Source organism: Eubalaena glacialis, chromosome 3, assembly GCF_028564815.1.
Source record: "Eubalaena glacialis isolate mEubGla1 chromosome 3, mEubGla1.1.hap2.+ XY, whole genome shotgun sequence".
Classification (NCBI taxonomy): domain Eukaryota; kingdom Metazoa; phylum Chordata; class Mammalia; order Artiodactyla; family Balaenidae; genus Eubalaena; species Eubalaena glacialis.
Genome location: NC_083718.1, coordinates 27799387 through 27815409, shown reverse-complemented (window position 1 = coordinate 27815409; position 16023 = coordinate 27799387). Strand labels below are relative to the sequence as shown.

Genomic DNA, 16023 nt, shown 5'->3' with positions numbered 1-16023 from the left:
TTGAATATATGGAAAGATGCTCAAACTTTCTCATGATAAAAGAAATGCAGATTAAAACTACATCAACATACCATTTTTCATCCATCGACTGACAATATCCAAATGTATGACAACACATCATGTTGGGAAGGCTGTGAAGAAAGAAGAGATCTCATACATTGCTGGTGAGAAGGTATATTGTTGCAACTGCTATGGAGAACAATTCATATCTACAAAAATTACAAATGCGTATACTCTATGACTCAACAATTCCACTTTTAGGAATACTCAAAAGTACAAAATAATATATGTTCAGAGTTGCTCATTATTAACTTTGTACTGACAAAGGATATAAACAAATATTTATTGGTAGGTTACTTGTTAAATTATGGTTCCTCCATAATTTGTAATAATATGTAAAATAATCTGAAAGATTAATGAGAATATTTAAAGATCTCTAAGATATAACTTTAAGTGAAGGATATAATGTTCAAAAATGCATTTACCACACTAGCATTTATATAAAAAGGAGAAAAATAACACTGGTTATGCACAAAAATTTTATAGAAATACAAAAAAACTTACCAATAGTAGTTACTTGCAGGGTATAGTAGACTTGTGGGAACTGAGTGATGAAGTACAGGGTGGGAGAGACAATTTTCACTGTATTTTTAATATAATTTATTTTTATAATAGAATAAATTGTCTATTCAAGAAGAAAACAAGAAGAAGAATTAGATCTACATATATTGAAATGGCTATGGTGTATTAAGTGACAAAAGCACATTATAAATAACATGAATAGTGTAATCTCATTTTTGTAAAAAGTGTATGAGTGTGTGGGGAGGCTGCTGTGTCTGTGGGTGTAGAAAAAGACATATAAGCATTCATACAAAGTTTTAACATCAGTTACCTCAGGAGTGTAGAGGATGTTATTAATTCTTTGGACTTTCTCTTGTTAAAAACAACACATATTACTTTTGATATTTTTAACTGAGATATTCGAAATTTTAAAAACAAAAACATTTTTATGGTTATGTTTTGCCACAACTAAAAATAAAATTTGTCCAAAGTGTCAAGAAATGCAACCACATTTTATTTCGTAGGTTATCGTTATATGGATATACGATCCAGAAAACGCAGACCCTAGTGAATTGCTATGGAATGCAAATGAACCTTCCCTAGTAGGTGGAAACATTATTATTATCATAGATAGAATAATATGCTACATTTCTTTTTTAAGGGCTGTGAATAATTTATATTAAGCAGCCTAGAACTAGATACATTTTAATTATCCATTAAATTTAGTTTAGTCATTATAGTGATTTTGAACTTGTGCTCGATTTCTACAATTATAAATCTTTCTTTAGAATTCTTACTGAGCATTCTCCGTATTTTCTATGACTTCATTATTCATAAAGAGGCTGACCGTTAAAATGCTTTAAAAGTGTTTCTTGAGCATCTATGTTGAAGTCATCCTTCAAAAATCTGTCTAGTCCTTTATTGAATCCTTTACCACTTGAGACTAATGATTTTCCTAAAAGTGCAGCCCAGTGAATAAATAAGTCCTTTCTTTTATCTGTTACAAATTTATCTCTTTCAGGATTCAAGTTCTGTCTTCTGTTACAATCAAAATGTATAGAAGAGAAACGTAAAATGAGAAGTTTTAGTTTCTTATGGGATTCTTTATGTCTTAATGAGTCAAGATATGGTTTTTTAATAGCGTGCTCTCATGCCTCATGGTAATCAAATTCACAAGAGATGGACTGATAAATTAAAATGACAACCAATCGATTAATTGTTTTATTTGGCAATCAACTTTAGAGGGAATAAAATAAATTAATGGTAATTAAATACTTTAAGTATTACTGTTACTTAATTTCTAATCTTTTAAGTGAAAATATGCACAATTTAACATTATTTAGTTCATGCATACCTAATACTTTGCTTTTTTTCTTTTAAATTTCCATGTTTATTCATGATCATGTCATTTCCTTAAAACATTTCTCCATTACAAACAACATAGACTCTTTTTTTTTCTCAATTCATGCATTTATTCATCCTTTTAATCTATACATTTTTATTGTGGGAAAATATACATAATATAAAATCTACCATTTTAAACATTCTTACGAGTACAATTCAGAGACATTAAGTACATTTCCTTTTTTAAAATGTTTATTGAAATATAGTTGATTTACAATGTTACGTTAGTTTCAGGTGTACAGTAAAGTGATGAAAAATATATATATATATTTATTTTTTTCTCCATTTGTTAACCATAAGTTTGTTTTATATATCTGTGAGTCTATTTCTGTTTTGTGTATAAGTTCAGTATATCACTTTTTTTGTATTTCCCATATAAGCAATAGCATATTATATTTCTCTTTCTCTGTCTGACTTACTTCACTTTGTATGATAATCTCTAGGTGCATCCATGTTGCTGCACATGGCATTATTTCATTCTTTTTTATGGCTGACTAATATTCCATTGTGTATAAATACCACATCTTCTTATCCATTCATCTGTCAATGGACACATGTTGTTTCCATGTCATGGCTATTGTAAATAGTGCTGCTATGAATGTTTGAGTGCATATATATATATATATATATATTTTTTATGTTGAGGTAGGTTCCCTCTATGCCCACTTTCTGGAGAGTTTTTGTCATAAATGGGTGTTGAATTTTGTCAAAAGCTTTTTCTGCATCTATTGAGATGATCATATGGTTTTTCTTCTTTAATTTGTTAATATGGTGTATCACATTGATTGATTTGTGTATATTGAAGAATCCTTGCATCACTGGGATAAATCCCACTTGATCATGTGTATGATCCTTTTAATGTGTTGTTGGATTCTGTTTGCTAGTATTTTGTTGAGGATTTTTGCATCTATATTCATCAGTGATATTGGTCTGTAATTTTTTTTTTTTGTAGTATCTTTGTCTGGTTTTAGTATCAGGGTGATGGTGGCCTCATAGAATGAGTTTGCGAGTTTTCCGTCCTCTGCAATTTTTTGGAAGAGTTTGAGAAGGATGGGTGTTAGCTCTTCTCTAAATGTTTGATGGAATTCACCTGTGAAGCCATCTGGTCCTGGACTTTTGTTTGTTGGAAGATTTTTAATCACAGTTTCAATTTCATTACTTGTGATTGGTCTGTTCATATTTTCTATTTCTTCCTGGTTCAGTCTTGGAAGGTTATCCCTTTCTAAGAATTTGTCCATTTCTTCCAGGTTGTCCATTTTATTGGCATAGAGTTGCTTGTAGTAGTCTCTTAGGATGCTTTGTATTTCTGCGGTGTCTGTTGTAACTTCTCCTTTTTCATGTCTAATTTTATTGATTTGAGTCCCCTCCCTCTTTTTCTTGATGAGTCTGGGTAATGGTTTATCAATTTTGTTTATCTTCTCAAAGAACCAGCTTTTAGTTTTATTGATCTTTGCTATTGTTTTCTTTGTTTCTATTTCATCTCTGATCTTTATGATTTCTCTCCTTCTGCTAACTTTGGGTTTTGTTTGTTCTTCTTTGTCTAGTTGCTTTAGGTGTAAGGTTAGATTGTTTATTTGAGATTTTTCTTGTTTCTTCAGGTAGGCTTGTATAGCTATAAACTTCCCTCTTAGAACTGCTTTTGCTGCATCCCGTAGGTTTTGGATCATCGTGTTTTCATTTTCATTTGTCTCTAGGTATTTTTTGATTTCCTCTTTGATTTCTTCAGTGATCTCTTGGTTATTTAGTAACGTATTGTTTAGCCTCCATGTCTTTGTGGTTTTTACGGTTTTTTCCCTGTAATTGATTTCTAATCTCATAGCGTGTGGTCAGAAAATATGCTTGATATGATTTCACTTTTCTTAAATTTACTGAGGCTTGATTTGTGACCCAAGATGTGATCTATCCTGGAGAATGTTCCATGCGCACTTGAGAAGAAAGTGTAATCTGCTGTTTTTGGATGGAACGTCCTATAAATATCAAGTAAATCTATCTGGTCTGTTGTGTCCTTTAAAGCTTGTGTTTCCTTATTAATTTTCTCTTTGGATGATCTGTCCATTGGTGTAAGTGAGGTGTTAAAGTGCCCCACTATTATTGTGTTACTGTCGATTTCCTCTTTTATAGCTGTTAGCAGTTGCCTTATGTATTGAAGTGCTCCTATTTTGGGTGCATATATATTTATAATTGTTATATATTCTTGGATTGATCCCTTGATCATTATGTAGTGTCCTTCCTTGTCTCTTGTAACGTTCTTTATTTTAAAGTCTATTGTATCTGATATGAGTATTGCTACTCCAGCTTCGTTTTGATTTCCATTTGCATGGAATATCTTTTTCCATCCCCTCACTTTCAGTCTGTATGTGTCCCTAGGTCTGAAGTGGGTCTCTTGTAGACAGCATATATATGGGTCTTGTTTTTGTATCCATTCAGCGAGCCTGTGTCTTTTGGTTGGAGCATTTAATCCATTCACGTTTAAGGTAATTATCGATATGTGTGTTCCTATTACCATTTTCTTAATTGTTTTGGGTTTGTTTTTGTAGGTCCTTTTCTTCTCTTGTGTTTCCCACTTAGAGAAGTTCCTTTAGCATTTGTTGTAGAGCTGGTTTTGTGGTGCTGAAATCTCTTAGCTTTTGCTTGTCTGTAAAGCTTTTGATTTCTCTGTCGAATCTGAATGAGATCCTTGCCAGGTAGGGTAATCTTGGTTGTAGGTTCTTCCCTTTCATCACTATAAATATGTCATGCCACTCCCTTCTGGCTTGTCGAGTTTCTGCTGAGAAATCAGCTGTTAACCTTATGGGAGTTCCCTTGTATGTTATTTGCCGTTTTTCCCTTGCTGCTTTCCATAATTTTTCTTTGTCTTTAATTTTTGCCAATTTGATTACTGTGTGCCTCGGCGTGTTTCTCCTTGGGTTTATCCTGTATGGGACTCTCTGAGCTTCCTGGACTTGGGTGGCTATTTCCTTTCCCATGTTAGGGAAGTTTTCTACTATAATCTCTTCAAATATTTTCTTGGGTCCTTTCTCTCTCTCTTCTCCTTCTGGGACCCCTGTAATGTGAATGTTGTTGCGTTTAATGTTGTCCCAGAGATCTCTTAGGCTGTTTTCATTTCTTTTCATTCTTTTCTCTTTATTTTGATCGACAGCAGTGAATTCCACCATTCTGTCTTCCAGGTCCCTTATCCCTTCTTCTGCCTCAGTTATTCTGCTATTGATTCCTTCTAGTGTATTTTTCATTTCAGTTATTGTATTGTTCATCTCTGTTTCTTCTTTAATTCTTCTATCTCTTTTTAAATATTTCTTACATCATCTCAGTCATTGCCTCCATTCTTTTTCCAAGGTCCTGGATCAGCTTTACTATCATTATTCTGAAATCTTTTTCTGGAAGGTTGCCTATCTCCACTTCATTTAGTTGTTTTTCTGGGGTTTTATCTTGTTCCTTCATCTGGTACATAACCCTGTGCCTTTTCATCTTGTCTATCTTTCTGTGAATGTGGTTTTTTTCTCATGTATCTTTTTGAATTATAGTTTTCTCCAGATATATACCCAGGAGTGGGATTGCTGGATCATTTTGTAACTCTATTTTTAGTTTTTTAAGGAGCCCCTGTACTGTTCTCTATAGTGGCTGCACTGATTTACATTCCCACCAACAGTGTAGGAGGGTTCCTTTTTCTTCACACCCTCTCCAGCATTTATTATTTGTAGACTTTTTAATGATGGCCATTCTGACTGGTATGAGGTAATACTTCATTGTAGTTTTGATTTGCATTTCTCTAATAATTAGCGATGTTGAGCATCTTTTTATGTGCCTGTTGGCCATCTGTATATCTTCTTTGGAGAAATGTCTATTTGGATCTTCTGCCCATTTTTTCATTAGGTTGTTTTTTTGATATTGAGCTATTTGAGCTGACAAACAACATAGACTCGAGTCTTAGACTATTAACATGGCACACAAAGCCCTGATTATCCCATCTCTGCCACTCTTCTCTGGCCTTAGCTCTCCACATGTCCTGTCTCCAGCAGCTGCACTCTGCTGTTTCCCTTTACACATCTTCTCTTCCATGAGTCTGTGTCTCTGCTTATGCCATTCTCTCCACAGCAGCTGCCCATTCCCTTTCCTCATCTAGTCATCTTTAAGTCTCAAGTCAGGTATCACTGCCTCTAAGATGCCTGCCATGACCAAATCAGGATTTTTGTTACATGAGTAGTTTGAAGGGATTATTGTAATATTGCAGTTTTGATAAATCATCAACAAAATAGCTCTGGCAAAATATAAATTGTCTGTTTGGGGTTTTATCAGCCAATAGATAATGTGCCTAACACACCCACATCCTAATTCTACCTCTGACCCTTCATTCTTCATTCTCTTCCTTAACTCTTAACCATCCCTGACTTTGAACTCAAAATAATCCCTTATGTTTAACTCATTTCTGTACTTTATTTCACCTTTGATCCTCAGCCCACTTCTGTCTCACATCCCTATCTGAGCCTTACCCTTTCCCCAACACCCACACCAGGGAAAAGAGAACCAGCAGTAGCGTGTGACTCAGGGATGGGGTACAGGATAACTTATTTGTACATGTGGTTAAATAACTATTAAAAGGCTCAGGGTTTTAGTTTATTTGAGGTTTTTTTCCTTCACCATTTTAACTATGAATTACATCATAAAGAAAAAAGCATAAAAGCTAAGTATCCAGTTTAGTGAATAATAATAAATAACCATATAACCACTATCAAGTGATGAAACATTACCAGTAGTACAGAAGGTCCCCATATTTTCCACCTCCATGAACATAATTTCTCCCTCCACAATAGAGGTGCTTGTATGGACATAATCCTTCCCTTCCCCTAGAGGTAACCATTATTCTGAATATTTTGTGATAATAATTGCTCTGCTTTTCTCTTTAGTTTACCGCATGATTCCTAAACAATTCGGTTTATTGGGTTTTATTTTTGTTTTTCTACTTTAAATAAATTGAATCATGCTTTATATACACTGCATATTGCTTTTTATTTTTGATCATAATTATATAAGATTTATCCATGTTATATGTACCTATAGTTTGCTCATTTTCATGGCTGTATGTTATTCATTGTTTCAACACAACACACATTTTTTATCCATTCTAGAGTCAATGAATTTGGGGTTGGGTTTTGTTTTGTTTTGTTTTTAGTGAGTGTTGGTTTCTTTTTTCAGCTTTATTGAAATATAATTGATCTTTAGCATTGTGTAAGTTTAAAGTATACATATGTTGATTTAATATACTTATATATTGTGAAATGATTACCTTAGTAGAGTTTTTAAGACCTCCATCACCTCACACAGTTATATTTTCTTTTTTGTGGTAAGAACATTTAAGACCTACTCTTTAAGCAACTTTCAAGTACTTTGATAGAGTATTGTTAACTATTTTCACTATGCTATAAATTAGATCCCCAGAACCTATTCATCTTATAATTGGAAATTTGTACCCTTTGACCAACATCTCCCCATTTCACCCACTGCTCAGCCGCTTGTAACCACCATTCTACTCTTTCTATGAATTCAGCATTTTTAGATTCCACATGAAAGTGAGATCATACTGTATTTGTCTTTCTCTGTCTGACTTATTTCACTTAACATTTTCACATATCACATCTTCTTTATCCAATCACCCACTGACGGACAGTTAGGTTTTTCCATATCTTGGCTATTGTAAACAATGCTGCAATAAGCATGAGAGTGAAGGTATCTCTTCGATAGATGTCCTGTTTTCTTTTCCTTTGGCTATACACCCAGAAGTGGGATTGCTGGATCATATGATAGTTCTATTTTAAATTTTTGAGGACCTTCCATATTGTTTTCCATAATTTCTGTACCAACTTACATTCCCACCAAGAGTGCACAAGAGTTCCCTTTTCTCCATATCCTTGTCAACATTTGTTCTTTCTTGTCTTTTTGATAATAGCCATCCTAAGTGGTGTGAGATGCTATCTTACTGTGGTTTTGACTTGCATTCCCCTTATAATCAGTGATGTTGAGCACACTTTCATGTACCTTTTGGCCATTTGTATGTCTTCTTTGGGAAAATGCCTATTAATTCCTCCTCCCATTTTTCAATCAGATTTTTTTCTTTTTTTGCTGTTGAGTTGTATATGTTCCTTACATACTTTGCATATAAACCCTTTATCAGATGTATGACTTGCAAATATTTTCTCCCTTTCCATAGGTTACCTTTTTACTCTGTTGATTATTTATTTGTTGTGCAGAAGCTTTTTAATTTGATGTAGTTCCACTTACTTATTTTTGCCTTTGTTGCTTCTGCTTTTGGTGTCATATTCATATCCAAAAAATCATTGCCAAGACCAATGTCAAAAAAGCTTTTCCCCTGTTTTATTCTAGGGGTTTTACAGTTTCAGGTATTATGTTTAAATTTGTAATCCATTTAAAGTTAATTTTTGTGATTGGTATAAGGTAGGTTCCAATTTCATTCTTCTGTACATGATTATAAATTTTTCCAGCAACATTTATTGAAGAGACTATCTTTCCCTATTGAGTATTCTTGGCTGTCTTGTCAAATATTAGTTCACCATATATGCAAGGGTTTATTTCTTTGCTCTTGATTCTGTTCCTTGCTATGTGTGTCTATTTTAATGCCAGTACCATACTGTTTTGATTACTATAGTTTTGTGTTATAGTTTGAAATCAAAAAGTGTGATTGCTTCTGGCTCTGTTCTTTCTCAGGATTTTCTTGGCTATTTGCAGTCTTTTGTGGTTCCATACAAATTTTAGGATTATTTTTTCTACTCTTGTGAAAAAATGCCATTGAGATTTTTTATAGGGATTATATTGAATCTGTAGATGGCTCTGAGTAGCAGGGACATTTTAGCAATATTAATTCTTCTGATCCATGAACATGGGATATTTTCCCATTTATTTGTGTCTTCTTAAATTTATTTCATCAAAGTCTTATAATTTTCTGTTTACAGATATTTCACCTCCTTGGTTAAATTTATCCCCAAGTACTTCATGTTTTTGATGCTATTGTGAATGTGATTGTTTCCTTTATTTCTTTTTCAAATAGCTCACTGTTAGTATATAGAAATGCAACTGATTGCTGCATGTTGATTTTGTATCCTGCAACTTTACTGAATTTGTTGACTAGTTCTAACAGTTTTTGGTGGCTTCCTTAGATTTTCTAAATATAAGATCATGTTATCTACAAAGACATTTTAATTTCCTTTTCAATTTGAATGCTTTTTATTTCTTTTTCTTGCCTGGTTGTTCTGGCTAGGACATCCAGTACTGTGTTGAATAGGAGTGGTGAGATTGAGCACCCTTGTCTTCATCCTGACCTTAAAGCAAAAGTTTTTAACCTTTCCCCATTGAGTATGATGATAGCTATGGGCTTGTCATATATGGCTTTTATTATGTTGAGGTAGATTTCTTCTATATCCAATCCACTGAGAGTTTGTATCAAGAAAGGATGTTGTGTTCTGTCAAATGCTTTCTCTGTGTGTATTGAGATGATCAAATGATTTTTGTCTTTCATTCTATTAATGTGATGTGTCACATTTATTGACTTGTATATGTTGAACCATCCTTGCAACCTATGGCTAAATCCCACTTGATCATTGTGTATGATCCTCTTGGTGTGCTGTTGAATTTGGTTTGCTAGTGTGTTGCTGAGAATTTTTACATCTATATTCATCAGGGATATTGGCCTCAAGTTTTCTTTCCTGTAATGTTCCTATCTGGTTTTGGTATCAAGGTAATGCTGGCCTCATAAAATGAGTTGGGAAGTGTTCCCTCTGCCTCAATTTTTGGGAAGAGTTTCAGAAGTATTGGTATTAATTCTTCTTTAAATGTTTGATAGAATTCACCAGTTAAACTATCTAGTCCTGGTTTTGTTGTTGTTTTTATTGGGAGATTTTTGCTTACTGATTAGGTCTTCTTATGCATTATTAGTCTGTTCACATTTTCTATTTTTTCAGGATTCATTCTTAGTAGGTTGTATGTTTGTAGGAATCTGTACATTTCTTCTAGGTTGTACAATTTTTTGGTATGTAATTGCTCACAATTTTCTGTTATGAGCCTTTGCATTTGTGTGGTATCAGTTGTAATGTCTCCTCTTTCATTTTTTATTTTATTTATCTGAGACTTTAGTCTTTTTTCTTAGCCTAGTTAAGAATGTGTCAATTTTGTTTATTTTTTCAAAAAGCCATTTCTTAGTTTTGTTGATTTTTTTTCTATTCTTTTTCTATTTTCTACTTGATTTGTTTCTGCTCTGATCTTTATTATTTCTTTCCTTCTGCTCACTTTAGGCTTAGTTTGCTTCTCTTTTTCTAGTTCCTTGAGGTGTAAAGTTAGGTTGTTTATTTGAGATCTTTTTTTTTAACGTAGGCATTTATTGCTTCCCTTTTAGTCTTGCTTTTGATACATCCCATAAATTCTGTTATGTTGTGTTTATGTTTTCCTTTGTCTTGAGGTATTTTAAAAATTCCCTTTGATTTCCTCTTTGACCAAATTATTGTTCAAGATTGTGCAGTTTAATTTGCATGTATTTGTGATTCTTCATATTTTCTAACTATTACTGATTTCTAGTTTCATTCCATTGTGGTTGGAAAAGATACTTGCAATGATTTTAATCTTCTTAAATTTTTAAGACTTAAAAATTATTTTATGACTTAACATGTGATCTATCACTGGTAAAGGTAATTTTATAGGCAAATACAGAACAATATAACACTGTAATGGTGGTGCATGAATAACTTTTAACCCTAATATAAAAGTTAAAAGACAAAAATTTGTTAATAGATGCGTAACACACAAAAAAGTAAGCTCTGACTACATGAACACAAAGGAGGCGGTAGTAAAAGTGTAGTTTATTTATGTGATTGAAGTTGCTATCAACTTAAAAATAGTTTTAACTATAAGACATTTTATGAAAGCCTCAGGTTTCATAAAAAATTAAGAAAATGGCAATATTAAGACCTTATCTTATCTATCAATAAGTACTTAAATTCAAATGGATTAAACCCCCAATCAAAAGGCATAGAACGACTGAATGGATTTTTTAAAAAACATCCAGCAATATGGTGTCAACAAGCAACTCACTTTACATTTAAAGACGCACATAGGAGAAAAGTGAAGGGATGAAAAAAGATTCCATGCAAATTGTGAGAGAGCTTTACTCTCCGCTGGGTTGTGAGATTATTTTCTTCTTTATTTATTCAACAAATATTTATAAATGCTGGTTTGGGAGGCAGAACCTCGAGGCAGTAGTTCAGTTTTGGACATACTGGTTTGAAGTGCTTGTAAGCCAAGTAAGAGAGAAACATTCCCTGAAAAGGGGAAATTAGTCTAATGTTTCAAATGCTGCTGAAAAATCAATTAAGAAGCAAAAAGATATTTATTAAATTTAGCAGCATGTATAAACATATATTGATGTTACAACTAGAATACTTTTCTAAAAAGTATAAGAAGTTGGGCACTAGATAGTGAAATCTGCTGATGATAATTAATAGTAATAAAATAAATAGGCATATTCCTTTTAGAAATCATTTTGCTCAATTCATATCAAGAATTTTTAAAGTGTTAATAACTTTTGATCCAGTAATCACATTTTCAAGAATCTAATCAAAAGAAATAGTGCTAATGTAGAAAAGACTGTATCTGATAATGTCCATGGCAATAATATTTACAAAAGTGAAAAAATAAAGCTACCTAAATGTCCAATAAGGGAGTGTTAAGTAAGTAATGATAACTCACTCAATGGAATATTATGCTGTCGTTTAAAATGGTGTTTGTATAGACTTCAGGTTATATAACATGAATACATAACAGTAACCTACATTTGGTAAATCCTAAGAAAATATCCTAAATATGTTTTTTATACTTTTGATGATTTCTTTGTGGTAATTTTTTTCTATATTTATAAAACCATCTTTAATGACCTTGAATTAACCTGTTAATGGAGAAACATATATTCTTAAGCTTGTTGACATAATTGTCTTAATTTTATCTTAGTATATCCTTTTTTCTATCATCTTGCTGTATAGGTTGCTTGTTGTATTTTATTTCCATCTTATTCTTTGCTACATTAAGAATGCTCCATTTACTCTTTTCCTTTGCATGTATATGAAGGATAGTTATATTTAAAATTCTGAATAGTGGATAAGATTTTTAGAAACAAAATTTAAAAGATCTATTATTTATCAAGTATTTACCAGGCAAATCTATTTTTCTCTATCAAAATCATTAAACTTCTATTCTTCAAGGAAGCCATCCCTGACCACCATTACTACTCTCAAAACGTAGGTTAAATCCTCTTATTAGACAATCGCAGTCCCAATAAATACACACTTACTGATACTCATTACAGCAATCTCAAATGTTCCTTTGTGGGTGGTTGACATATTTCTAGGAAATTTAACAGGAGCATTATTGGAGGACTCTAGACTGGCCCTCATTATCTGATTTTTTTATTCTAGGTATTCCCCATAATGAAACTGCTGCCTCTATTCTAAAAAGACTTTATTAGGAATAATTCCAGTCAATTCAACATCCCCTTAAATCTCATGAGAAAAAGAGGGAACATGTCAGATCTATCTTTATACTAATAGAATTTTTTGAGAGCCTCCAGATATATTTGAAATATGCCTTGAAGGGTATGTTGTTTTGAAGTCAAGCTCATATAGAAATAATTCCAACAGATTAGTTTTAGAAACTCCATTTTGTATTTCATTGACATTAAAACTAAGGGTATTGAGGACCTTCAAGATGGCAGAGGAGTAAGACGTGGAGCTCACCTTCCTCCCCACAAATACATCAGAAATACATCTACATGTGGAACAACTCCTACAGAACACTGACTGAACACTGGCAGAACACCTCAGACTTCCTAAAAGCCGTGTGGCTGACAGGGTCTTGGTGCTCCGGCTGGGTGTCAGGGCTGAGCCTCTGAGGTGGAAGAGCTGAGTTCAGGACATTGGACCACCAGACACCTCCCGGCACCATGTAATATCAATCAGTGAGAGCTCTCCCAGAGATCTGTGTCTCAACGCAAAGACCCGGCTCCACTCAACGACCAGCAAGCTCCAGTGCTGGACACCCCATGATGAACAACTAGCAAGACAGGAACACAACCCCACCCATTAGCAGAGAGCTGCCTAAAATCATACTAAGTTTACAGACACCCCCAAACTCACCACTGGACATGTTCCTGCCCACCAGAAAGACAAGATCCAGCCTCCTCCACCAGAACACAGGCACCAGTCCCCTCCACCAGGAAGCCTACACAACCCACAGAACCAACCTTACCCACTGGGGGCAAACACCAAAAACAAAGGGTACTACGAACCTACAGCCTGCGAAAAGGAGACCCCAAACACAGTAAGTTAAGCAAAATGAGAAGACACAGAAATATGCAGCAGATGAAGGAGCAAGGTAAATACCCACCAGACCAAACAAATGAAGAAGAAATAGGCAGTCTACCTGAAAAAAAATTCAGAGTAGAGATAGTAAAGATGATTGAAAAATTGGAAATAGAATGGAGAAAATACAAGAAACGTTTAACAAGGACCTAGAAGAACTACAGAGCAAACAATGATGAACAACACAATAAATGAAATTAAAAATTCTCTAGAAGGAATCAATAGCAGAATAACTGAGGCAGAAGAACGAATACGTGACCTAGAAGATAAAATATTGGAAATAACAACCACAGAGCATAATAAAGAAAAAGAATGAAAAGAATTGAGGACAGTCTCAGAGACCTCTGGGACAACATTAAACACAACAACAAACTATAGGGGCCCCAGAAGAAGAAGAGAAAAAGAAAGGGTTTGAGAAAATATTTGAAGAGATTATAGTTGAAAACTACCCTAACATGGGAAAGGAAATAGTCAAGTCCAGGAAGTGCAGAGACTCCCATACAAGATAAATCCAAGGAAAAACATGCCAAGACACATATTAATCAAACTATCAAATATTAAATACAAAGAAAAAATATTAAAAGCAGCAAGGGAGAAGCAACAAATAACATACAAGGGAATCCCCATAAGGTTAGCAGCTGATCTTTCAGCAGAAACTCTGCAAGCCAGAAGGGAGTGGCAGGACATATTTAAAGTGATGAAAGGGGAAAACCTACAGCCAAGAATACTCTACCCAGCAAGGATCTCATTCAGATTTGATGGAAAAATTAAAACCTTTACAGACAAGCAAAAACTAAGAGAATTCAGCACCACAAAACCAGCTTTACAACAAATGCTAAAGGAAGCTTCCTAGGCAGGAAGCACAAGAGAAGGAAAAGATCTACAATAACAAACCCAAAACAATTAAGAAAATGGTAATAGGAACACACATATTGATATCTACCTTAAATGTAAATGGATTAAATGCTCCAACCAAAAGACATAGACTGGCTGAATTGATACAAAAACAAGACCCATATATATGCTGTCTACAAGAGGCCCACTTCAGACCTAGGGACACATACAGACTGAAAGTGAGGGGATGGAAAAAGATATTCCATGCAAGTGGAAATCAAAAGAAAGCTGGAGTAGCAATTCTCATATCAGACAAAATACACTTTAAAATAAAGACTATTACAAGAGACAAAGAAGGACACTACATAATGATCAAGGGGTCAATCCAAGAAGGAGATATAACAATTCCTGGAGCACCTCAATACAAAAGGCAAATGCTAACAGCCATAAAAGGGGAAATCGACAATAACACAATCATAGTAGGGGACTTTAACACCCCACTTTCACCAATGGACAGATCAACCAAAATGAAAATAAATAAGGAAACACAAGCATTAAATGATACATTAAAGAAGATGTACTTAATTGATGTTTATAGGACATTCCATCCAAAAACAACAGAACTTTCTTAAGTGCTCATGGAACATTCTCCACGATAGATCATATCTTGGGTCACAAATCAAGCCTCAGTAACTTTAAGAAAATTGAAATTGTATCAAGTATCTTTTCCGACCACAATGCTATGAGACTACATATCACTTATAGGAAAAAAATTGTAAAAAATACTAACACATGGAAGCTAAATAATATGCTATTAAATGACCAAGAGATCACTGAAGAAATCAAAGAGGAAATCAAAAAATACCTAGAAACAAATGACAATGAAACACGATGACCCAAAACCTATGGAATGCAGCAAAAGCAGTTCTAAGAGGGACGTTTATAGCAATACATTCCTATCTCAAGAAACAAGAGAAATCTCAAATAAGCAACCTAACCTTACACCTAAAGCAATTAGAGAAAGAAGAACAACAACAAAAAAAACCCCCCAAAGTTAGTAGAAAGAAAGAAATCATAAAGATCAGGTCAGAAATAAATGAAAAAGAAATGAAGGAAATGATAGCAAAGATCAATAAAGTTAAAAGATGGTTCTTTGAGAAGATAAACAAAATTGATAAACCATTAGCCAGACTCATCAAGAAAAAAAGTGAGAAGATTCAAATCAACAGAATTAGAAATGAAAAAGATGAAGAAACAACTGACACTGCAGAAATACAAAGGATCATGAGAGATTACTACAAGCAACTATATGCCAATAAAATTGACAGCCTGGAAGAAATGGACACATTCTTAGAAAAGCATAACATTCCAAGACTGAACCAGGAAGAAATAGAAAATATAAACAGACTGACCACAAGTACTGAAATTGAAACTGTGATTAAAAATCTTCCAACAAACAAAAGCCCAGGACCAGATGGATTCACAGGCGAATTCTATCAAACATTTAGAGAAGAGCTAACACCTATCCTTCTCAAACTCTTGCAAAATATAGCAGAGGGAGGAACACTGCCAAACTCATTCTACAAGGCCACCATCACCCTGATACCAAAACCGGACAAAGATGTCACAAAAAAAGAAAACTACAGGCCAATATCACTGATGAACATAGATGCAAAAATCCTCAACAAAATACTAGCAAACAGAATCCAGCAGCACAGTAAAAGGATCATACACCATGATCAAGTGGGGTTTATCCCAGGAATGCAAGGATTCTTCAGTATACACAAATTAATCAATGTGATAAACCATATTAACA

At 33.8% G+C, this 16023-nt stretch overlaps 1 protein-coding gene across 1 annotated transcript in view; it reads left to right on the top strand.

Moving 5' to 3' along the window:
* The window catches only part of CATSPERE (catsper channel auxiliary subunit epsilon), a 268765-nt gene that overhangs the window by 70376 nt on the left and 182366 nt on the right, over positions 1 to 16023 (top strand). Inside the window, exon 7 of the mRNA XM_061185394.1 lies at positions 1086 to 1163. Coding sequence (XP_061041377.1) covers positions 1086 to 1163 — 78 coding nt within the window. The remainder of the gene's footprint in view (positions 1 to 1085; positions 1164 to 16023) is intronic.